Source organism: Ovis aries, chromosome 2 (assembly GCF_016772045.2).
Source record: "Ovis aries strain OAR_USU_Benz2616 breed Rambouillet chromosome 2, ARS-UI_Ramb_v3.0, whole genome shotgun sequence".
Classification (NCBI taxonomy): Eukaryota; Metazoa; Chordata; class Mammalia; order Artiodactyla; family Bovidae; genus Ovis; species Ovis aries.
Window position 1 is genome coordinate 134,167,821 of NC_056055.1, and position 26,555 is coordinate 134,194,375.

Here is a 26,555-nt window from a genome sequence, read left to right on the forward strand (position 1 = left end):
GTTCTGTTTTTTACCTCTAAAGTTGTTTGAATCAGAGTAAAAAAGGGAGAGCTTCACCTTTTAAAGTCATTTGAGCAAATTCCATGAGAGAGCATGGCTGTTCTCCCAGTTGCTGAGTTTTCACTGAATTTTGCAGCAAGCTAATTGCTTCTGCTAATAAATAATCTAAAATCGATGCTGACAGCAGTTAATTGGCACAGAGATTTTATTTTGTAAAGCTCTTGGCTAACGACCTTCTTTAAATTAATAGCATTAAGTGCTATGAGGAAATAAATCTGAGGAATTGCCTGTCATTTGCTTGTCATGTCTAATAACTTCCAATAATGATGGCTGATAGATTTTTGCACATTCCATTATTGAAGTTGGTGCATGTAATTATTCTCCTCATTATATGTAAACAATTAGCAATATTTGGTATTTCCTTGTAGTAAAGCTGTTAAATACAAGTAGCATATTAGAGGTTAGAAGCCATTTTAAATTCTGAATTTTATTATTTGAATGTAGGAAGTCTTTGTGCTATCTGGATATATTATGTGCTATTTATTTTAAGCCTTGTACTTGAATACTTTTTGAATAGGACTTATAAAAATATGTAGTGTATGAGTGTTTTAAAATGTGACAATTTGTGAAAATTTTTGTTTGCAGCTTGAAGAAGTCATGGAAAAAGAAACTTATAAAACAGCTAAATTAATTCTTGAAAGGTTTGATCCAGATTCAAAGAAAGCAAAGGTAAGGCTGTGATATCACCATTTTATTATAAATTGCCCATTGTAGTAGGACACTGTAATAACATTACTGTATTTGATAGGAGTTTGAGCCACCATCTGCTGGAGCAACTGTAACTCCAAGACCTGGACAAGGTAAATAAACTTTGTAGAAACTGCTGCTGCTGTTGGAAAGATCCCTGTTTACCCAAGTGAGTTCAAAAGTGTGATAGAGGTGTGAAAAAATATAAAATGCTTTTATATTAATTTGTATTTGGTTATTTGGGATATGACTTAAAGTAGATGGCAGTAAGTTTATTTCATTTTCATTAAAGATGTTATCTGTTGAGATTAAATATATAATTGGTTATGGTCTTTTGAAATTTAAATGATTTCACCAATATTTTGTAATTTCCCCCCTTTAAATAAGAGCCTCCTGGAATATCTGCTATTATGAAAATTCCTACATCTTTCTGATTTATTTTGAGGAAATTAAATGAAGATTTTTGTCAAATTTTAGTTTCTTCTAAAAAACAGTTTTAGTTAGGAAGAGGAAAATAATTTAGAAATGAGAAGAATATTGAATTACTGCTATATAATAGCGTTAACTCTTGCTTTTTGAGGTTATATTGCCAGATTACTAGTGAAACCATTACTATTATATCATGAAATATATGTAATTTAAAAAATGTTATTAAGTGATTATATAAAGAATTCCCATGACTAGTGTGTGAAAAGATATTTTTGAGGTTGCACTGGCTTCCCTTTTTGTTCTTGTCTCTAGAATATAATAATACATAGGCATACCTCAGAGATATTGCAGGTTTGGTTCCAGACCACCCCCAAGAGTAAATATCATAATAAAGTGAGTCACATGAATTTTTTGGTTTCCTGGTATATATTAAAGTTATGTTTATACCATACTGTAGTCTGTTAAGTGTGCCATAGCAATATGTCAAGAAAAAAATATATATCCCTTAATTAAAAAATACTTTGTTGCTAAAAAATGCTAATCATCATCTGATAATGCAGAGTTGCCATAAACCTTCAATTTGTATAGTTTATTTTGTAAAAAGAAAAAAAGAACTCAGTATACGTAAAGCACAATAAAGCGAAGCACCGTAGAATGAGGTATGCCTGTGGTTTGTAAGGCTTTTGTTGCAATACAGAATATATTGTATTTAATTTCTACTCTTATAAATCATCAGAATTGGAGCCTGGTTTATAAAGTTAGGGTGATATTTAGAACTTTGAGAAGTCAGTACTTTTATTAATTACCACAGTGACCAGGAGTATTAATAAGCCATAATAGTTTTAGGTATTCTAATTGGTGGAGGTATGTGGAAAGAATCTCATCTCTGCCATCTTTCATAAGTAGAATTCTGGTTAATAGAAATATTAGCCTGTTCTTCTGATGAATATAGAAGTTTATCAAAAGTTATGTTAAAATTTAAAGATGATTAAAATAAATTAATTTTAGGGAATTCCCTGGTGGTCCAGTGGTTAGGACTCTGCACTTCCACTGCAGAGGGTATGGGTTCAGTCCCTGGCTGGGGAACTAAGATCCAGCAAGCTTCATCGCATGGCCGAAGAAAAGAAAATTATTTGCAGTGTAACACCTACTTTCATAATCAGTTTAAATTTTTTTACAATTTATACTTCTTACTAGTAATTATAAAAAATATTGTGGCCTGCAGGCCAGGTTTCTATACTTTTTTATATAACTGTTACTAACTTTACAAAGATACTTTTGAAATAACCTTCATGAATATATTTTTAAAATGTGATATTTTGCAGAAAGCTGATGCTGTTACTTGAAATCTATTTTCTCTCATTGTAAAAGAACAGATGTATGACTTTCTTAAGCATTTATTAATAATTAGGCAGTGTTAATTCATTTAAGAATCTGAACTTATCTTTCCTTAGAAACTTTTGAAACTCAAACTTTTTTTCTTCTAATGTCATATTGTAACTATAGAAAAACCATCTCTGATCTCTCTGATTTGGATTCCTGAAGCACTACTTTTGGGCATTCTTTTAGGGAAAATTAACATTTAGCTATAATACAGATGAATTGTTCAGTTAAAAAGTTGTATTAAATAACTCTTATGTGTAGACACCAGGGGGAATAAAGAGATGAATATAGTATGGCTTTTGACCTTAAGAAGCTTATAATCTATTTTTTAAAGTATTTTTTCTGGGGTACACTATTCTAGTATTCATAACTTTTCCAGGTCTGTAGATATTAATTACTATTTGGAATTTTTTCCCCTATTTAAAAAAAAATTATAAACTGTATCTCAACTTTATTCCCCTTATTGAGAATTATAGTTTTCATGTTAATTTGATCTTGTTACTATTCTTTTGATAGGTGACTTAATCATACATTTTATTTATGTTTAAGTTCTGTGTTTCTGTGAGTTTAAACTTGTCTTTATTTCTTTGCTTTTAAACCATTGTTAGTCCCTTCCTCCCTTCCTCTTTTCCTCCCTTCCTCCCTCCCTCCCTGTTACTCTTTTCTCTTCCCTCCTCCTTTTTTTCACTTTTGTTTCTTTCACCTATTTCTGAGCTTATATAATAGGAAAGGGGAAAAACTACTAAAGGGTGTTTGTATGTACATTATGTGGCCCTTGAGCAGATCTGCTCTCCAAACTGAATCTAATTGGGGTGTCTTTATTTTACTACCTTTCTTTAATGTTTACTAAACCAGAACTTAGATTCATGTATAATAGGTAGCTTTCTCTCATTTTTTATTATTTAGGTGTAAATGATACATATTATGGGCTTCCCAGGAGGCGCTAGTGGTAAAGAACCTGCATGCCAGTGCAGGAGCTGTAAGAGATGTGGGTTCAGTCCTTGGGTTGGGAGAATCCCCTGGAGGAGGGCGTGGCAACTCACTGCAGTATTCTTGCCTGGAGAATCCCATGGATAGAGAAGCCTGGTGGGCTGTAGTCCATAGTGTCAAAAGAGTTGAACATGACTGAAGTGACTTAACACGATGTATCTTATACTAAGATTTACTATGAAATTTGTGAATAGTATTTTTTGATTTGTTTAGGTTTAGCACTGAAAGGAATATAGTACTTACTGATATAATACTAACCTGACTGCCAGCCTCCTACCCACCCACCTTTTTATCTCTTGTATTTATTTTTTTTAAAATTATTGAAGTATAGTTGACATACAGTATTGGTTTCAGGTGTACAACATAGTGATTCAACATTTATATGCATTAAAAAATGCTCTCCTTGGAAAGTATAGCAACCATCTGTCACCATACAAAGTTATTATACTATTATTGACTATATTCTTCATGCTTTACATTATATTATATCCTCAAAACTTATTTATTATGTGACTTATTTATTATTGTTTGTACCTTTTAATCTCTTTCACCTATTTTGACCATTTGCCAACTCCTCATTTCTCTGGCAACTACCAGTTTGTTCTCTGTATCTGAGTCTGTTTCTGTTTTGTTTGTTTGTTTTGGTTTATAGGTATGACGTATAAGTGAAATCATCTGGTTTTTACCTTTTTTTGCCTGACTTACTTCACTTACCAGAATAACCCATAGGTCCATTCATGTTGTTGCATGGCTGAGCAGTCGTCCATTGTATACATAAATGTATACCATATTTTCTTTATTTATCTATGGGTGGACACTTAGTTTGCTTCCATATCTTGCTATTTGACATAATATTGCAGTGAACATAGGTGTGCATATATCTTTTCAAATTAGTATTTTTGTTTTCTTCAAGTAGAAACCCAGGTGTGGAATTGCAGGATCTTCTGGTAGTTCTTTTTATTATTTGAGCAACCTTCATACTGTTTTCTATAGTGGCTGTACCAATTTATCCCACCAACATGTGAGGGTTCCTTTTTCTCTTTGCCAACACTTTTTTATTTGTTGTCTTTTTGGTAATAGCCATTTTGACACGTGTGAGGTGATACCTTAGCATGATTTTGATTTGCATTTCCCTGATAATTAGTGACATTAAGCAACTTTTCATGTTTCTGTTGGTCATCTGTGTGTTATCTTTGGAAAAATGTCTCTTCTGTTCCTCTGCCCATTTTTTAATCAGATTGCTTGGTTTTTTGATATTGAGTCATGTATATTATTTGTATATTTTGTATATTAGCCCTTTGTTGGATATATCACTTGCAAATATCTTTTCCCAATAAAAAGGTTGCCTTTTTGTTTTGTTGTTATTTTTCTTTTCTATGCAAAAGTTTTTAGTTTGATTAGTCCTGTTTGTTTATTCTTGCTTTTGTTCCGCTTGCCTGAGGAGATAGATACAAAAAGATATACTGTTGTCAGGATTTATTGCCTATGTTTTCTTACAGGGGTTTTATATTTTTAGTCTTTAATCCATTTTGAGTTTATTTTTGAATATGGTAAAAGAAAGTGGTCTAGTTTGATTCTTTTGTGTTTAACTGTCCAATTTTCCCAATGCTATTTATTGAAGAGACTTTCACCACTTGATATTTCTGCCTCCTTTGTCATAGATTAATTGACTATAATCATGGCTTATTCCTGAGCTTTGTTCCATTCCACTGATCTGTGTGACTGCTTTTGTGAGCACTGCACTATTTTGATTAGTATGTGTGCATGCATGCTTAGTCATTTTGTTGTGTCTGGCACTTTGTGACTCCATGGACTTCAACCTGTCAGTCTCTTCTGTCTGTAGGATTTTCCAGGCAAGAATACTAGAGTGGGTTGCCATTTCCTCCTCCAAGAGATCTTCCCAACCCAGAGACTGAACCCGTGTCTCCTGCATTGGCATGCATGCTAAGTTGCTTTAGTTGTGTCCGACTGTTTGCTACCTCATGGACTGTAGCCAACCAGGCTCCTCTGTCCATGGGATTCTGCAGGTAGGAATACTGGTGTGGGTTGCCATGCCCTCCTCCAAGGGGTCTTCCTGACCCAGGGATCAAACCCACGTCTCTTATGTCTCCTGCATTGGCAGGTGGGTTCTTTACTAGAAGTGCCATCTGGGAAGCCCTTTGATTATTATAGCCCCGTAGTATAATTTGAACTCTGGGAGTATGCTAACTCTGTCTTTGTTCTTCTTTGCCTATTTGGAGTCTTTTGTGGTTCCATATCAATTTTAGGATTATTTTTTTCTAGTTTTGTGTAAAATGCCATTGGTATTTTGATAGAGATTGCATTGAATTTGTCGATGGCTTTTTGTAGTATGGACATTTTGAGTGTTAATTCTTCCAACCCATGAACATGGTATATCTTTCCATTTATTTGTTTCATTATCAATTTTTTTCATTAGTATCTTACAGTTTTCAGATTAGTATCTTACAATATCTTACTTAAATTTATTCCTATTTATTTGATTCTTTTTGATGCAATTATAAATGTGATTGTTTTCTTAATTTTTTTCCTTTCTGATAGTACATTATTAGTGTATAGAAATGAAATAGACTTCCATATATTAAATTTGTATCCTTCAACTTTATTGAATTCATAAGTTGGTTTGAAAGTTTTTTTGTGGTTTCTTTAGGGTTTTGTATATTTAATATCATGTTCTCTGCAAATAGTGACAGTTTTATTTCTTCTCTTTCAATTTGGATTCCTTTTCTTGTCTGATGGCTGTGGCTAGGACTTGCAATACATGTTGAGTAAATGTAGTGAGAGTGGGCATTTTTGTCTCTTTCCTGATCTTAGAGGAAAAGGTTTCAGCTTTCTCTGCTGAGTCTTAGCTGTGGGTTTGTCATCAGTTCAGTCGCTCAGTCGTGTCCGACTCTTTGCGACCTCATGGGCTGCAGCATGCCAGGCCTCCCTGTCCATCACCAATTCCCAGAGTTTACTCAAACTCATGTCCATTGAGTCAGTGATGCCATCCAGCCATCTCATCCCCTGTCATTCCCTTTTCCTCCCGCCTTCAATCTTTCCCGGCATCAGGGTCTTCTTCAATGAGTCAGCTCTTCACATCAGGTGGCCAAAGTATTGGCATTTCAGCTTCAACATCAGTCCTTCCAATGAATAGCAGGACTGATTTCCTTTAGGATTGACTGGTTGTATCTCCTTGCAGTACAACGGACTCTCAAGAGTCTTCTCCAACACCACAGTTCAAAAGCATCAATTCTCCAGCACTCAGCTTTCTTTACAGTCCTACTCTCACATCCCTACATGACTACTGTAAAAATCAGAGCTTTGACTAGGTGGACCTTTGTTGGCAAAGTAATGTTTCTGCTTTTTAATATGCTGTGTAGGTTGGTCATAACTTTTCTTCCAAGGAGCAAGAGTCTTTTAATTTCATGGTTGCAGTCACTATCTGCAGTGATTTTGAAGCCCCCCCAAATTAAGTCGTCACTGTTTCCACTATTTCCCCATCTATTTGCCATGAAGTGATGGGACCAGACCATGATGTTAGTTTTCTGAATGTTGAGTTTTAAGCTAACTTTTTCACTCTCCTCTTTTACATTCATCAAGAGGCTCTTTAGTTCTCCTTCGCTTTCTGGCATAAGGATGATGTCATCTGCATATCTGAGGTTTTTGATATTTCTCCCGGCAGTCTTGATTCCAGTTTGTGCTTCATCCAGCCCAGAATTTCTCATGATGTACTACTTACTCTGCATGTAAGTTAAATAAGCAGAGTGTCATATATGGACTTTATTATATTGAGGTATATTTCCACCATACCCATTTTGTTGAGAGTTTTTATCATAAATGGATGTTGGATTTTGTCAAATGCTTTTTCTATATATATTGAGATAATCATGATTTTTATCTTTTGTCTTGTTAACATGGTGTATAACATTAATTGATTTTTGGATATTGAACCATCCTTGCATCCTTGGGATAAACCCCACTTGATTGTGGTGTGTGATCCTTTTAATGTATTGTTCAATTTGGTTTGCTAGTATTTTATTGAAGATGTTTGCATCTTTGTTTATCCAGGAGTATTGGCTTATAATATTTTTATAGTGTTTTTATCTGATTTTGGTATAAGGGTAAAGGGAGCACTGTTGGAATGAATTTGGGAGTGATCCTTCTTTTTTGGGGATAGTTTGAGGATAGGTATTTACTCTCCTTTAAATGTTTGCTAGAATTCTTCTGTGAAGCCATTTGGTCCTGGACTTCTGTTGGGGTTTTTGTTTGATTACCAATTCAGTTTCACTACTGATAACTGTAGTCTGTTCATGTTTGCTATTTCTTTATGATTCACTCTTGGGGGAGTGTATGTTTCTGGGAGTTCATCCATTTTTCCTGCTTTGTGCATTTTGTGGTGTGGTGGTGGGTTAGTTGCTAAGTTGTGTCTGACTCTTATAACCCTATGAACTGTAGTTTGCCATGCTCCTCTATTCATGGGATTTTCCAAGCAAGAATACTGGAGTGGGTTGCCATTTCCTTCTCTAGGGCATATTCCCAACCTAGGGAATGAACCCGGGTCTTCTACATTCCAGGTGGTCTCCTGCATTGCAGGTGGAATCTTTACCAACTGAGCCACCAGGGAAGCCTTTGTGCATTTTATTGGCTTATAATTATTCATAGTAATCTTTTATGATTCTTTCTGTGATATTTCGGTGTGTTGATTGTAACTTCTTTTATTTCTGATTTTATTCATTTGGGTCCTGTCTCTTTTTCTTGATGAGTCTGGCTAAAGTTTTATCAATTTTGTTTATCTTTTCAAAGAATCAGTTTTTAGTTTCACTGATCTTTATTATTTTTTAGTTTCTGTTTCATTTATTTCTACTCTGATCTTTTTTAGTTTCTTCCTTCTGCTAACTTTGGGGTTTTGTTTATTCTTTTTTCCCCTAGTTTCTTTAGATGTAATGTTAAATGGTTTACTTGAGGTTTTTCTTATTTCTTAAGTAGGCTTGTATCATTGTAAACTTAGCTGTTAGAACTGCTTTTGCTGTGCTCCATAGATTTGATATGTTGTATGTCTGTTTTTGTTTATCTCAAGGTATTTTTTAATTTCCCCTTTGGTTTCTTTGTTGACCAGTTTGTTGTTTAGTAGCATATTGCTTAGCCTCCGTGTGTTTGTATTTTTCCATTTTTTTCTTGTAATTGTTTTCTAGTCTTATGTTGTTGTGGTCAGAAAAGATGCTTGATATAATTTCAGTCTTCTTAATTTACTGGGACTTGTTTTGTGGCCAAGCATGTGATCTGTCTTGGAGAATGTTCGATGTGCAGTTGAAAAGAATGTATTCTGCTGCTTTTGGATGGAATGTTTAGTGTATTTATAAAGTCTTTCTGGTAAAATGTGTCACGTAAGGCCAGTGTTTTAAATTGATTTTTCTCTGGCTAATCTATCTATTGATATAAATGGGGCATTAAAGTTCCCTACTATTATTGTATTATTGTCTCTCCCTTTATGTCCGTTTTGTATTTGCTTTATATTTTTAGATGCTTTTATGTTGGTCACATAGATATTTACAAGTGATATGACTTGTTAGATTCATCCATTTATCCTTGTGTAATGCCCTTTGTTTCATGTTAAAATTTTTACTTTAAAGTCTGTTTTTTTCTCATGTAAGTATTGTTGCCCCAGCTTTCTTTTTGTTTCCATTTGTATGGATTATATTTTTCTATTTCTCTGCTTTCCATCTGTTCAGTTCAGTTCCGTCGCTCAGTCGTGTCCGACTCTTTGCAACCCCATGAATCGCAGCACGCCAGGCCTCCCTGTCCATCACCATCTCCCAGAGTTCACTCAGACTCTTGTCCATTGAGTCAGTGATGCCATCCAGCCATATCATCCTTGGTCATCCCCTTCTCCTCCTGCCCCCAGTCCCTCCCAGCATCAGAGTCTTTTCAATGAGTCAACTCTTCGCATGAGGTGGCCAAAGTACTGGAGCTTCAGCTTTAGCATCATTCCTTCCAAAGAAATCCCAGGGTTGATCTCCTTTAGAATGGACTGGTTGGATCTCCTTGCAGTCCAAGGGACTCTCAAGAGTCTTCTCCAATACCACAGTTCAAAAGCATCAATTCTTCGGCGCTCAGCCTTCTTCACAGTCCAGCTCTCACATCCATACATGACCACAGGAAAAACCATAGCCTTGACTAGACCGACCTTAGTCGGCAAAGTAATGTCTCTGCTTATGAATATACTATTTAGGTTGGTCATAACTTTCCTTCCAAGGAGTAAACATCTTTTAATTTCATGGCTGCAGTCATCATCCTCAGTGATTTTGGAGCCCCAAAAAATAAATCTGACACTGTTTCCCCATCTATTTCCCATGATGTGATGGGACCAGATGCCATAATCTTTGTTTTCTGAATGTTGAGCTTTAGGCCAACTTTTTCACTCTCCTCTTTCACTTTCATCAAGAGGCTTTTTAGTTCCTCTTCACTTTCTGCCATAAGGGTGGTGTCATCTGGATTTCTGAGGTTATTGATATTTCTCCTGGCAATCTTGATTCCAGCTTGTGTTTCTTCCAATTGTAATCCCTTCAGCCATCCATTGTCTTTTGATTACAGTATTTTTGTCCATTTATATATAATTATTGCCTTTTTGTTGTTTGTTTCTGGTGTTTTTGTAGTTCTTCTCTGTTTCTTTCTTCTTGAGATTTTATAGTTGTCTTTAGCATTATGTTTGGATTCTTTTTTTGTTCTATGTGTGTATTTTGTACTTTTATTTGTTTCTGTATATGTATTATATAGTGCTGTCTGTTTTAAGTGATGATCTTGTTTAAGTTCAAATGCCTTCTCAAAGCCTTTTATTTTTTACCCCCCTACATCATATTTTATGTTTTTGATGTCATATTTCATATTTTTAATTTTGTGTATCCCTTAACTACTTATTGTAGATAAGATGATTTTACTACTCTTGCCTTTCATCCTTTCTACTAGCTTTATAAGTGACTGATCCACTTCCTCCACTATATATTTACCATTACAAGTGAGACTTTTCCTTCATAATTTTCTTATTTCTAGTTTTTTTTTTTTCTTTTCCTCCTAGAGAAGTGGCTTTAACTTTTCTTGTCAGTTCAGTCACTCAGTCGTGTCTGACTCTTTGCAACTCCATGGACTGCAGCACACCAGGCTTCCCTGTCCATCACAAACTCCCAGAGCTTGCTCAAACTCATATCCATTGGGTTGGTAATGCCATCCAACTATCTCATCCTCTGTCATCCCCTTCTCTTGCTTTTGATCTTTCCCAGCTCAGGGTCTTTTCAAATGAGTTAGCTCTTTGCATCAGGTGGCCAAAGTATTGGAGTTTCAACTTCAGCATCAGTCCTTCCAGTGAATATTTAGGACTGATTTCCATTAGCATTGACTGATTGGATCTCCTTGCAGTCCAGTGGACTCTCAAGAGTCTTATCCAACACCACAGTTCAAAAGCATCAATTCTCTGGCACTCAGCTTTCTTTATTGTCCAACTCTCACATCCATACATGACCACTGGAAAAACTATATCTTTGACTGGATGGACATTTGTTGGAAAAGTAATGTCTCTGCTTTTTAATATGCTGTCTAGGTTGGTCATAGCTTTTTTTCCAAGGAGCAAGAGTCTTTTAATTTCATGGCTACAGTCACCATCTGCAGTGATTTTGGAGCCCAAGAAAATAAAGTCTTTCACTGTTTCTGTTGTTTCCCCATCTGCTTGCCATGAAGTGACAAGACCAGATGCCGTGATCTTAGTTTTCTACATGTTGAGTTTTAAGCCAACTTTTCACTCTCCTCTTTCATGTTCATCAAGAGGCTCTTTAGTTTTTTGCTTTCTACCATAAGGGTAGTGTCATCTGTGTATCTGAGGTTATTGCTATTTCTCCTGGAAATCTTGATTCCAGCTTGTGCTTCATCCAGCCTGGCATTTCTCATGATGTACTCTGCATCTAAGTTAAATAAGCAGGGTGAAAATATACAGCCTTGATGTACTCTTTCCCCTATTTGGAACCCGTCTGTTGTTCCATGTCTGGTTCTAACTGGTGCTTCTTGATCTACATACAGGTTGCTCAGGAGACAGGTAAGGTAGTCTGGTATTCCCATCTCTTTAAGAATTTTCCACAGTTTGTTGTGATCCACACAGTCAAAAGCTTTGGTGTAGTCAATAAAGCAGAAGTAGATGTTTTTCTCGAATCCTCTTGCTCTTTTAATGATCCAGCATATGTTGGGAATCTGATCTCTGGTTCCTCTGCCTTTTCTGAATCCAGCTTGAACATCTATAAGTTCATGGTTCATGTACTGTTGAATTTCTGGCTTGGAAAATTCTGATCATTACTTGGCTTAGCGTGCGAGAGCAGTGCAATTGTGCAGTAATTTGAGCATTCTTTGGCATTGCCTTTCTTTGGAATTAAAACTAGCCAAATTCCTTTCACTTCTTTGGGAATGAAAACTGACCTTTTCCAGTCCTGTGGCCACTGATGAGTTTTCCAAATTTGCTGGCATATTGAGTGCAACGCTTTCACAGCATCATCTTTTATGATTTGAAATAGCTCAACTGGAATTCCATCACCGCCACTAGCTTTGTTGATAGTGATGATTCCTAAGGCCCACTTGACTTTGCATTCCAGGATATTTGGCTCTAGGTGGATGATCACACCATTCTGGTTACCTGGGTCATGAGGATTTTTTTTTTTTTTGTATAGTTCCATCTTTGCATGAAATGTTCCCTTGATAACTCTAATTTTCTTGAAGAGATCTCTAGTCATTCCCATTCTATTGTTTTCCTCTATTTCTTTGCATTGATCATGGAGGAAGGCTTCCTTACCTTGCCTTGCTATTCTTTGGAACTCTGCCTTCAAATGTGTATATCTTTCCTTTTCTCTTTTCTTTTAGCTTCTCTTCTTTTCTCAGCTACTTTAAGGCGTCCTCAGACAACCATTTTGCCTTTTTGAGTTTCTTTTTCTTGGGGATGGTCTTGGTCTCTGCCTCCTATATAGTGTCACGAACCTCTGTCCATAGTTCTTCAGGGACTTTGTCTATCAGATCTAATCCCTTGAATCTATTTCTTACTTCCAGTGTATAGTCATAAGGGATTTGATTTAGGTCATAAGTGAATAGTCTAGTGGTTTTCCCCACTTTCTTCAGTTTCAGTCTGACTTTTGCAATACCTTCTTGATCTGATCCACAGTCAGCTCCTGGTCTCATTTTTGCTGACCAAATAGAGCTTCACCATCTTTGGTTGCAAAGAATATAATCAGTCTGATTTTGGTAATGACCATCTGGTGATGTACATGTATAGAGCCTTCTCTTGTGTTGTTGGAAGAGGGTATTTGCTAAGACCAGTGCGTTCTCTTGGCAAAACTCTGTTGCCCTTTGCCCTGCTTCATTTTGTACTGCAAAGCCAAATTTGCCCGTTACTCCAGGTATCTCTTGTCTTCTTACTTTTGCATTCCAGTCCCCTATAATGAAAAGACATCTTTTTTCGGTGTTTGTTCTAGAAGGGCTTGTAGGTCTTCATAGAACTGTTCAACTTCAGCTTCTTCAGCATTAGTGGTTGGAGCATAGACTTGGATTACTGTAATATTGAATGGTTTGCCTTGGAAATGAACAGAGATCATTTAGTAATTTTTTTTCTTTTTTTTTTTTTTAATTTTAAAATCTTTAATTCTTACATGCGTTCCCAAACATGAACCCCCCTCCTACCTCCCTCCCCATAACATCTCTCTGGGTCATCCCCATGCACCAGCCCCAAGCATGCTGTATCCTGCGTCAGACATAGACTGGCGATTCGATTCTTACATGATAGTATACATGTTAGAATGCCATTCTCCCAAATCATCCCACCCTCTCCCTCTCCCTCTGAGTCCAAAAGTCCGTTATACACATCTGTGTCTTTTTTGCTGTCTTGCATACAGGGTCGTCATTGCCATCTTTCTAAATTCCATATATATGTGTTAGTATACTGTATTGGTGTTTTACTTTCTGGCTTACTTCACTCTGTATAATCGGCTCCAGTTTCACCCATCTCATCAGAGTTGATTCAAATGAATTCTTTTTAACGGCTGAGTAATACTCCATTGTGTATATGTACCGCAGCTTTCTTATCCATTCATCTGCTGATGGACATCTAGGTTGTTTCCATGTCCTGGCTATTATTAACAGTGCTGCGATGAACATTGGGGTACATGTGTCTCTTTCAATTCTGGTTTCCTCTGTGTATGCCCAGCAGTGGGATTGCTGGGTCATAAGGTAGTTCTATTTGCAATTTTTTAAGGAATCTCTACACTGTTCTCCATAGTGGCTGTACTAGTTTGCATTCCCACCAACAGTGTAGGAGGGTTCCCTTTTCTCCACACCCTCTCCAGCATTTATTGCTTGCAAATTTTTGGATCGCAGCCATTCTGACTGGTGTGAAGTGGTACCTCATTGTGGTTTTGATTTGCATTTCTCTAATAATGAGTGATGTTGAGCATCTTTTCATGTGTTTGTTAGCCATCCGTATGTCTTCTTTGGAGAAATATCTATTTAGTTCTTTGGCCCATTTTTTGATTGGGTCATTTATTTTTCTGGAATTGAGCTGCATAAGTTGCTTGTATATTTTTGAGATTAGTTGTTTGTCAGTTGCTTCATTTGCTATTATTTTCTCCCATTCAGAAGGCTGTCTTTTCACCTTGCTTATATTTTCCTTTGTTGTGCAGAAGCTTTTAATTTTAATTAGATCCCATTTGTTTATTTTTGCTTTTATTTCCAGTATTCTGGGAGGTGGATCATAGTCATTTAGTCATTTTTGAAATTGCACCTAAGTACTGCATTTCAGACTCTTGTTGACTATGAGGCCTACTTCATTTCTTCTAAGGGATTCTTGCTCACAGTAGTAGATATAATGGTCATCTGAGTTAAATTCTCCCATTCCAGTCCGTTTTAGTTCTCTGATTCCTCAAATTTTGATGTTCACTCTTACCATCTTCTGTTGACCGCTTTCAATTTACCTTAATTCATGGACCTAACATTCCAGGTTCCTATGCAATATTGTTCTTTATAGCATTGGACTTTTTCCCATCACCAGGGACATCCACAACTGGGTGTTGTTTTCTCTTTGGCTCTGTCTCTGCATTCTTTCTGGTGTTACTCTCCACTCTTCTTCAGTAGCATATTGGGCACCTACTGATCTGGGAAGTTCATCTTTCCATGTCCTATCCTTTTCCCTTTTCATACTGCTCATGGTGTTCTCAAGGCAAGAAAACTGAAGTGGTTTGCCATTGCCTTCTTCAGTGGACCAACAAAAAGTTGGAGGAGTTCACTACCATTAAACTAACCTTACAAGAAAAGTTCATACTGTTCATGGGGTTCTTAATACTGTAGTAGTCTTGCCTTGAGAACCCCATGAACAGTATGAACTTTTCTTGTAAGGTTGGTTTAATGGTAGTGATCTCCTCCAGCTTTTTGTTGTCTGTAAAACTCTACTTCTCCTTCAATTCTGAATGATAACCTTGCTGAGTAGTTTTCTTGATTGAAGTTTCTTTTTTTCCCTCCATTACTTTGAATATATTTTGCCACTCTCTTCTGACCTGCCAAGTTTCTGCTGAAGAGTTAGCTGATAGTCTTATGGGTAACTAGTTGTTTTTCTCCTGTTGCTTTTAAGATTTTCTCTTTATCTTTTGACATTTTAAATATAATGTGTCTTGGTGTGGACTTCATTGGTTTATCTTCTTTGGAACTGTCTGTTCTTCCAGGACCTGGATGTTTGTTTCCTTCCTCACACTGGGGAAGTTTTAGGCCGTTATTTCTTCAAATAACTTCTCTAGCCTTTTGTCTGTCTCTCTTCCTCCTGGAATTCCTGTAATGTGAATGCTAGTGCGCTTACTTGATGTTGTCCCCCAGATCCCTTACCAGTGGTCCCCAGTGTTTCTGGCCCCTGGGATCGGTGCAGAAGACAATTTTTTCACGGACTGGGGAGGAGAGGTGGTTTCAGGATGATTCAAGCACATTACACTTACTGTACACTTTCTTTTATTATTACATCAACTCCACCTCACATCAGACATTAGATCCCAAAGGTTTGAGACCCCTGCCTTAAACTATTCTCATTTTTCTGAGTTGTTTATCTTTTTTTCTGTTCAGCATGGGTGGTTTCCACTTCTGTGTCTTTCAGATAACCAGTCTGTTCTTCTGTATCATCTTATCTCCCATTGATTCCTCTAGTATGTTTTCCATTTGGGTTATTGAACTTCAGCTCTGATTTTTAAGCATATTTTCTGTCTCTGAAGCTCTCATTGTGGGCATCCATTCTTATTCTGAGTTTGGTGAGCATCTTTATAATTATTACCTTCAATTCTTTATCAGATGGTTTATTTCCATTTCAGTTAGTCATTTTTCTGAGAGTATCTTGTTCTTTCATTTGGATCATTCTCATTTGGCCTAATTCTCTGTATTTGTTTCTTTGTGTTAGGTGGGCCCATTACATTTCTTGATCTTGGAGAAGTGGTCTTATGTAGGAGGTGTCCAGGTGCATGCTTTCTTCTATCCATCAGAAGATGCTTCAGCGGTGTACCCTTTGTGGACTATGTGCACCTTTCTATTGTTGCAGGACCAGCTGATATGGGTTTGCTGGTATGTGGAGCTGGTCCCTGGGCCCAGGTAACTAAGATGACCTGCTTCATGTTATTACTAGGGGTACATTGGTGGACCGTGCAGGCTCTTCACATCTGGCTCTGAGGCTTGCTGCCATGCAATTTCTGTTAGCACACTGGTAGGTAAGGTAGGCCCCTGGTGTTAATAAGCTTGAGAGGATTCCAGAATGGCACCTGCCACTTCTAGTGTCATCAAGGTAATATGACATCACAAAAGTGGCTGCTGACAACATCTCAGTACTCAGGGGGAGTCCCAGCAGAATGTTTCTTAAGATCAGCAGATAGGTCTGATCCTGGCATCTTTCACACTGCTGTCTTGTACTTAATTTAGGATTGTGTGTGTTTTTTCCTGCACCTTTAAAGAGCTATGTCTCAGTTTTCTACACCCTTCTGGCTCTCCCAAATGTGAGCCCTGTTGGTTTTCAAAGTCAGACATTTTGGGGTCTTATCATGGTACAGGACTCATGGGCCGGGGAGCCCAATGTGTGGATTGGACTTCTCAGTCCCTGGGGAGGACCTCTGTAGTTGTGATTTTCCTCCCCATTGTGGGTTGCCACACTGGGGTGGTTGGGTGGGTCCTGAATAGACTATGTCTCCGCCTCTCCTACCTGCTTTTTTGTGGCTTCTTTATATCTTAGTTATGGGAAATCTTCTCTTCTTGTCTTTTGGTCATTCTCAGAGATGGTTACTCTCTAAGTAGTTGTAATTTTGGTGTGCCTGTGGGAGGAGGTGAGCGCATGCTCATTCTGTCCTACTCTGTACTCTTGATATAGGCCCTCTTCCCCCTTTTTAGTAGGTCAAATCTTTTTGAACAGTTTTAGATTTACAGAAAATTTACAAAGCAATAGCTTGGTAAAGAGTTCCCATATACCTTTGCACTGCCTTCTCCTTATTATTAATGTCTTACATTAATGTAGTACATTTGTTAAAATTGATGGACCAGTAACAAAATTGATGAACCAATAATTCACTATTATTAACCTAAAGTCCATGGTTTATAATAATTTCCTTAGTTTTTCCCTAATGTTCTTTCTCTGTTCCAGGATCTCACCCAGGATATCACATTATATTTAGTTGTTATGTTTATTAGGTTTCATTTGGCTGTGCCAGTTTCTCGGACTTTTCTTTGGTTTTGATAATCTTAACTGTTTGACCCTGACCGTTTTTTTATAAGGAATTTTAATCAGTGAACACTTAATGTTAGAAAATCAGTATTGTCATTTGATATGAAGTTATTGAGTTGGCCAAAAACTTCCATTATATCTCGTGGAAATGAACATGTTGGCCCATCCAATATAAATGACAAAAAAATAGGTATATGTTTGTATATGTGTGTGTGCTCAGTTGCTCAGCTCTCTGTGAGCTCATTGACTGTAACCCACTAGGCTCCTCTGTCCATGAAAATTTCCAGGCAAGAATACTGGAGTGGGTTGCCATTTTCTACTCCAAGGGATCCTCTCAACCCAGGGATTGAACCCATATCTCTTGTATCTCCTGCATTGGCAGGCGGATTCTTTACAACTGTGCCACCTGGGGAGCCCATGTGTATATATACATATATGTATTAAATAGAGTGATATGGTTACTAGATGTGCAGCATTTATTTTAGTTCTATAGAAATAATGGACTGAGAAATGGAAGAATTTTATATCCTTACTGGATTAAAAAGTAATGAAGTTTGGATTTAGTGAAAAACTGAATTTGCCATAGTACGGATTCCAGAGTAGTTTCTTTAGGATAAATTAATATAGATATTTGGGGCTAGTGAAAAATTAAATTTCTTTTTAAGGTTTTAATTGGTATAGGGGAATAAATTTGACTTGTATGTGCTAATCTGATTTTTTCAAAATTTGTTTTGTTTTAAAATAAATGTTTAGTGAGTATGTACTGCCAGGCATTGTTTTAGGCCCTGAGTTCATAGTAGTGAACAAAAGATAGTAAGAAAAAAAATCACCTTTTGTGCATTTGGTGGGGGTAGACAATTTTATTTATCAATTTATTTGTATAATGTTGGAGGAGAATGATAAAAGGATAATGCATAGGTAGTGTCTTGAGTGAGAATGGGGTTTTAATGTTACATTGGGCTGTCAGGGAATGCCACATTGAGGAGGTAACATTTGATCAAAGTTATGAAAGAGGGTTTCCCTAGTGGCTCAGATGGTAAAGAATATGCCAGCAATGTGGGAGACCTGGGTTTAATCCCTGGGTCAGAAAGATGCCCTGGAGAAGGAACTGGCAAGCTAAAACTTCTGGTATTATTGCCTAGAGAATCCCATGGACAGAGAAGCCTGGCGGACTACAGAAGAGCCTGGTGGGCTGCAGTCCATGGGGTCGCAAAGAGTTGGGCACAACTGGGCAACTAACACTTAACTTACTTACTTACCATCTCAGTAAATACCTTGCCAGTTACTCAGGCCAAAATCCTGGATGTTATCTCTGACTTCTTTGTCTCTGACCCCAACCATACCCAGTCCATCAGGAGCTCTTTTGGGTTCCAACTTTAAAATATATGCAGAATCTTAAACCACTTCTATGTTACTAAAAGGTTCAGGTCTCATCAGTGCTTTCCTAAGGTAACTACAACTCCACTTCTATTTCCTTTGCAGCCCCAACACAGTCACCTTTCTTTTAAAATATAATTTAAAATCATGTCAATCCTCAGCTCAAAACAAAAGACAAAAAAAACTTTTTTAAAAACTGAAGTTCTTACAATGGTCTGCATTCTACAAGATCCCACATGATACAATCCTTTGCTGCCTCTTTTATTGCCTCTTTTACTATTCTCCCAATTGTTCAACCCAGTTCCAGCCATATTGTCCTCCACGGTATTTCTAGAGTAATCCAGGCATGCTTTGTATTCAATTTTTGCACTTAATGATCCCTCTGTCTGGAATGTAACTTCCCTCAGATATCTGCCATGACTCATCCCCTCACCTCTTTCACGTGTGTTAGCTGCTCATTCATGTCTGACTCTTTGCGACCCCATGGACTGCAGCCCATCAGGCTCTTCTGTCCATGAGATTTTCTAGGCAAGGATACTGGAGTGGGTTGCCATTTCCTTCTCCAGGGGATCTTCCTGACCCAGGGATCGAACCCAGGTCTCCTGCACTGCAGGCAGATTCTTTACCAACTGAGCTACAAGGGAAGCCCCACTGAGATGGTAGAAATTACAAAAGAAGCACTTTTTGAATGGGGGTTCAGATGAGGTGATGAAGAACAGGGTTTGATTTTGGATATGTATCTTTGAGATGCCTGTTAGACAGATGTCCAAGTGGGGATTCTAAGGAAGTAGTTGAATACAAGTCTGGCAAACAGGAATTATCTGTATTAGAGGTACAGATTTGGGTGTCATCAGTTTGTGGATTGTATTAAAACCATGAAACTAGATGAGGTTATCAAGGATGTAAATGTGGAGAAAGAAGAGAAGGGACCAAGATCACCCTTGGGTACTCTAACATTGAGATATTTGGAGTAATGAAGAAGAACCAGAAAAAGAAACTGAGAAATGTTCAATGAGATAGGAAACCCAAAAGTATGTGGTGTCCTAAACACTAATTGAAGAGTTTCAAGGTAGTGATCATTTGTGATAAATAACCACTGCCAAATAAGTTGAGGGTCTAGAATTAGCCATTGATTTTAGCAATTTTGAGGAGCTTGATGACCTTGAAAAGAATAGTTTTGGTGGAGGAATGGATTCATTAGAGTAGATTTAAGAAAGGGAGTAGAGAAGTTGTAAACAATGAGAAGAGACAATTCTTTTGAGTAAAGAGACTTGAAAAACATGGGTAGCTGGAGCATTTTGTATGTATGTATATGTATGGGTGAGCATGATGTGTGAAAGAAATGATAGCATGTTTATGTGCTACTGGGAATGGCCTAGAAGACATAGATGATTGATGATGGAGAGAGTGCGACAGTTGGAGAACCATCCATGAGGAGACAAGAAGGAATGGGATTTAGTGTACAAGTGTGGAGTTGGCTCTTGATAGGAGTGTGCTCACGTCATCTGTATTAGCAAGGCAGACAGAGAACTTAGGCAATTATAGGTAGGTGATTCGAATTGTTTTCTGATTGTGTTTATTTTCTTAATGAGAGTGAGGATGAGGAAAATGTTGTTGAGGGACCTGAAGAGAACGAATAAAATAATTTTCAGAATGTAGGAATACTAGGGGGCATTTATGTCCACTTAAAGTTAATAGTTATGTATTTAAAGCATAGTTGTCTGAATGTTTTCCAGTTGAGTTTAGCTGTATGAGTGCAGGCTTGGAGTAGGCAGAGAGTTGATTTTGAGTAGGGTTGGGGTTTAGTGGAATGGATTATCAAAGGGCAAGGAGATGAAGTTGTTTGCAAGGAGGTAATTATAGTGATGTATTATTGAATCTGAGATGATCATAAAGGAAATTATATAACAGGGGGATGATGGACAGTCAAAAGGTATTGGTAGTATTATTAATAATACAGGGATTTGCAGTCTTCAGTCTGTAAATCTGGGCGAAGGTCTGTTTTCTGTGGTGCTTGAGCTTAGAGTTACATATTTTAAAGTGTTCCAAGGGACTTCCCTGGCCATTGAGTGGTTAAGACTCCGTGCTCCCAGTGCAGGGTGTGTGGATTTAATCCCTGGTTGAGGAAAGGAACTAAGATCCCCATGCCATACACCAAAAAAAAAAAAAAAAAAAGTGTTCCAATAAAACCCCCAAAATGCAGAATTAAGAATATGCAACAGAAATACATATGTGATCTACAAAATCTTAAATATTTACTATATGATCTTTTACCAAAAAAAAGTTTGCTGACCTCTTTAATGATTAATGGATTATAGATCCCCTTATTCTGGAAGAGATGGGAACACCAGACCACCTGATCTGCTTCCTGAGAAATCTGTATGCAGGTCAGGAAGCAACAGTTAGAACAAGACATGGAACAACAGACTGATTCCAAATTGGGAAAGGAAGTATGTCAAGGCTGTATGTTGTCACCCTGCTTATTTAGCTTCTATGCAGAGTACATCATGAGAAACGCTGGGCTGGAAGAAGCACAAGCTGGAATCAAGATTGCCCGGGAGGAATATAAATAATCTCAGCTATGCAGATGACACCACCCTTATGGCAGAAAACAAAGAAGAACTAAAGAGCCTCCTGATGAAAGTGAAAAAGGAGAGTGAAAAAGTTGTCGTAAAGCTCAACATTTAGAAAACTAAGATCATGGCATCCGGTTCCATCACTTCATGGCACTTTCATGGAGAAACAGTGGAAACAATGGCTGACTTTATTTTCTTGGGCTCCAAAATCACTGCAGATTGTGACTGCACCCATAAAATTAAAAGACTCTTGCTCCTTGGAAGAAAAGTTATGACCAACCTAGACAGCATATTAAAAAGCAGAGAAATCACTGTGCCAACAAAGGTCCATCTTGTCAAGGTTCTGGTTTTTCCAGTAGTCATGTATGGATGTGAGAGTTGGACTATAAAGAAAGCTGAGCACTGAAGAATTGATGCTTTTGAACTGGTGTTTGAGAAGACTCTTGAGAGTCTGTTGGACTGCAAGGAGATCTAACCAATCAATCCTGAAAAATCAGTCCTGAATATTCACTGGAAGGACTGATGCTAAAGCTGAAACTCCAATACTTCGGCCACCTGATGCGAAGAACTGACTCATTTGAAAAGACCCTGATGCTTGGAAAGATTGAAGGTGGGAGGAGAAGGGGATGACAGAGATGGAGATGATTGTATGGCATCACAGACTCAATGATGAGTTTGAGTAAACTCCAAAAATTGGTGATGGACGGGGAAGCCTGGCGTGCTGCAGTCCATGGGGTCGAAAAGTGTCTGTCACGACTGAGCGACTGAACTGAACTGAGATCCCCTTGGAATTGAAAGAGTCATAGAGGAAGGAAGTAGGAAATGTAAGTGTGATTTGAGAGTGGGGTGCTTGAACTTGAGTGGAGTTCAGTTATCTTTAATGGCAAGGTTCTAGAACTAGGTTATGACCATAACAGTGAATGACTGAAGTAGGAAGGCTGATAAGATTTTTGGAGGATGTCATCTGATAGCTGAAAATAAACCCTTAACAGATCCTCTTATATTTGTTTTAAAAGGAAGGCACTCATACATTCTCTTTTACCTTTATATATAACCCTGCATCTCTACTAGTGAAGTTAGTAAAAGGAAGGTCAGTCAAAAGTCAAAATTGTGCCACAGCTAAGTTTGAAATCAAAAAGTTTTGAAAAAAAATTTAATGGTTCTGGCAAATGGATTACAACTTATTTAAGTAGGTTTTTATAGTTTACTCACTTGTGTTCCATGGCATATATGGAAGATTAAAGTAGAAATCATTAATCTTTTTTGCTTTTGTAAGTAAACATAATGATATTTCATATTTTGATGTTTCAGGGGATGTGCATTTGATTAAGAAAATCTGGGAAGACATAAAATAGCAAATTCACTTTTTTGGGCGTTCTTACATGTTATAGCTGTGCTTTTATTTATTGTATTACAAGCCACTCCACAACTTAGTGGCTTACACAATGGACATGGGTTTGGGTGAAATCCGGGAGTTGGCAGTGGACAGGGAGGCCTGGTGTACTGCGGTTCATAGGGTCGCAAAGAGTCGGAGATGACTGAGTGACTGAACTGAACGGAAAACAACATTCATTTGTTTTGCTCATGAATTTACAGTTTTGGCAGAGTTTGGTAGAAATATCTCATCTCTACCCAACATGGGTTTGGAACTACCTGATTGTGGATGGAGGAACTACTACCAGGATGGCCTGCTCACATGACTGACAAGTTGGTGCTGGCCATTGGTTCCTCTCCGCATGGATCTCTTTAGTGGAGCCACTTGGACTTTCCTAATATGGTGGCTGGATTCTAGGAGCAAGCTGCCCAAGAGACAGAAAAGTAGTTTTGAAAACTAGAACTTATATTCTCTTGGTCAAACAGCAGTAGTACAGATTCAAGGGAGGAGACATAGATATTCTCTTTCTTCCATTTTAATGGAGGCAACTCAAATAATTTTGGACGTTTATTTTAAAAATGCCACATATACCTTAATACAGGTAACAAAGGCATTTCTGCTGCTGCTGCTGCTAAGTCACTTCAGTTGTGTCTGACTCTGTGTGACCCCATAGTCAGCAGCCCACCAGGCTCCCCGTCCCTGGGATTCTCCAGGCAAGAACACTGGAATGGGTTGCCATTTCCTTCTCCAAAAGGCATTTCTACCCCCATTCATCTTTCAGCGTTTGTCTTAAATGCCACCATTACCACAAAACCTTTCTTCAGCCCATTCCTGAGTTTAATATCCTCCTTCCTGAACCCTCCGTAGTACCTTATTAGTTCTTTTTTTTGTGGCATTTACCTTGAGTTATTGTAATTTGTAATTTTGTGTTACCTTTGCTTGCCACTTTTATACGCAACTCTGAATCCCATTCTGAAGTGCCTTACTCATTGTGGTTGCTTAATAAATGTGTTGTTAAAGGAAATAAAAGGAAACTTTTTTTAAAAAAAACTCATAAATTTTGTTTGAATGTTATAAAAAATGTGACTAACCAAATGAGACCTTGACAAACCGCAAGGTGCAGACTGTTTAACATTGAGAGATAAGAGAGAACTAGAAATAAATTATCAAGGTGATGAAGAAAAGTAAATGTTTAGATCAATTGAAAGTATATTTTGCTTTATAGTTCTTTAAAAAGCAGAGCAACAAAAAAGTGAACTCAACTAAATGTTGACATGTCCTATGTACTATTAGAAAATAATATTTGAAAATGTTTGAAAAAGAAAGCTTTTTTGTATGGTCTCCTGAAATTAGGCTGAAATTCTCAATGTAGCAGGCAACAAATAGGACATGACTGAGCAACTTGAGAGTCCCTTGGACTGCAAGGAGATCCAACCAGTCCATTCTAAAGGAGATCAGCCCTGGGTGTTCTTTTGGAAGGAATGATGCTAAAGCTGAAACTCCAGGACTTTGGCCACCTGATACGAAGAGTTGACTCATTGGAAAAGACTCTGATGATGGGAGGGATTGGGGACAGGAGGAGAAGGGGACGACAGAGGATGAGATGGCTGGATGGGATCACAGACTTGATGGATATGAGTCTGAGTGAACTCTGGGAGTTGGTGATGGACAGGAAGGCCTGGTGTGCTGCGATTCATGGGGTCGCAAAGAGTCGGACACGACTGAGCAACTGAACTGAACTGAGCAACTAACACTTTCACTTTCACTCTGTATGTAAGTTAAATAAGCAGGGTGGCAATATACAGCCTTGACATACTCCTTTCCTGATTTTGAACCAATCCATTGTTCCATGTCCAGTTGCTTCTTGACCTGCATAGAGGTTTCTCAGGAGGCAGGTAGGGTGGTCTGGAATTCCCATCTCTTTCAGAATTTTCCAGTTTGCTGTTATCAACACAAAGGCTTTAGCATAGTTAATGAGGCAGAAGTAGATGTTTTTCTGGAATTCCCTTGCTTTCTCTATGATCTAATGAATGTTAGCAATTTGGTCTCTGGTTCTTCTGCCTTTTCTAAATCTAGCTGGTACATCTGAAAGTTCTAAGTTCATGTACTGTTGAAGTCTAGCTTGAAGGATTTTGAGTATTACCTTGCTAGCATGTGAAAGGAGTGCAGTTGTGCAGTAGCTTGAACATTCTTTGGCATTGCCCTTCTTTGGAATTGGAATAAAAACAGGTTGTACAAGCTACCGCACAATTGATGCTTTTGAATGCGGTGTTGGAGAAGACTCTTTTGAAAGTCCCTTGGACTGCAGGGAGATCAAGCCAGTCAATCCTAAAGGAAGTCAACCCTGAGTATTCATTGGAAGGACTGATACTGAAGCTGAAGCTCCAGTACTTTGGCCACCTGATGAGAAGAGCTGACTCATTGGAAAGACCCTGATGCTGGGAAAGATTGAAGGCAGGAGGAGAATGGGATGACAGAGGATGAAATGGTTGGATGGCATCACTAACTTAATGGACATGAGTTTGAGCAAACTCCAGGAGATGGTGAAGGATAGGGAAGCCTGGCATGCTGCAGTCCATGGGATCACAAAGAGTCAGACACAACTTAGGGACTGAATAACAGCAGCAACAAAGGGATAATTATGAAAGATTTTGTATGCAACATTACAGAGCTTGGGACTTTATTTTATATGCAACATGGAAAGCCACTGGAGGCTTTGTGTTTTAGAAACAACAGCCTTTTTGTTTGTTTTTGGTGTTTTGGTAACATGCATAATGAATTCCAGAATGCCAGGCTGAACACATGGAGATGAATTAGAATACCAGCTAATATAGGTGAAAGATAAGGGCCTGCACTAGATAAATTATTGCAACAATGCTGGAAGAGATGTAAGAGAGAATTCAGACTTAAGAGCAGATTGACAGGACTTGATGGTGATTAGATTTGAAAAGTATGGAGTGGAAGGAGGAGTAAAGGTTTTTGGCTTGGGCAGCTGTTTAGATGTTAGTATTTTAAGCAAGATAAGGAACATTAAGAATTGAAGTAGATTTGTGTCAAAGATAATAAATTTGCTTTTGTATCTGTTAAGTGGGAGTTAAATCCAGGTGATATAATGTATAGATAGCTAATTATTTCAAGTGGAGCTTAGAAAAAAGTTGAGTTTATAGATACAGATTAGGAGTCATTGGGAAGTATAAGTGGTATTTATTGAAACTATGTGATCAAGTGAAATTTTCTCTCCAGGGAGAGAAAATGGAGTAGGAAAACTTGCAAGAACATTAGCATTTAAGGGTAGATGGAGAAAGAGCATCCCAGGAAAAAAAAAGATCAGAATTAAAAGAACTAAATTGACATCTAGAAAGTTGAAGCATAAGTAGGAATGATACTCTCTGCCATATTCTACAAAGGGTCAAGTGGATAGAAGAGAAATGAGTCCATTGAATCTAACAGGATATATAACAGAGTGAGGGTATCTGTCATAAAACCTTGGATTTGAAGCCTGGCTCCATCTCTTATTATATTGTAAGACTTTTGGGAAGGTACTTGACTTCTGATCTTTGGTTTCTTTTGAAAATGGGATAGGAGTTATCACAAAAAGTTGGCCTGAGTACCGTATGAAATTAGTAAATGCAAATAAAATGCCTCATATAGTTCCTAGCAAATAGTAGGGATTTAATAAAATGTATATATAATAACGAAAATCCCATGGACAGAGGAGCCTGGCAGACTGTAGTCAGTGGGATCACAAGAGTTGGACACGACTTAGTGACGAAACCATTGCCACCATGTATAATAACAGTAATGATGATAAGTTGGTAACCAAAGCAATAGTACTTTGAGTGGTAGGTGATACTTTGGTAGCTAAGGAGGAGGACAGAAACCATATTGCATTGGGTTGAAGAATGAACTGTTAGGAAAGTTTTTC

At 37.7% G+C, this 26,555-nt stretch overlaps 1 protein-coding gene across 4 annotated transcripts in view; it reads left to right on the plus strand.

The window, feature by feature from the left end:
* Positions 1-26,555, plus strand: part of LNPK (lunapark, ER junction formation factor) — a 93,395-nt gene that overhangs the window by 38,869 nt on the left and 27,971 nt on the right. For 3 of the 4 annotated variants that reach the window (XM_012133180.5, XM_004004567.6, XM_042243694.2), the window contains exons 7-8: positions 646-729; positions 809-860. In XM_012133180.5, coding sequence (XP_011988570.2) covers positions 646-729; positions 809-860 — 136 coding nt within the window. Of the gene's footprint in view, positions 1-645; positions 730-808; positions 861-15,997; positions 16,186-26,555 lie in introns of all 4 variants that reach the window. The other variant, XM_042243695.2, reaches the window with a different exon arrangement.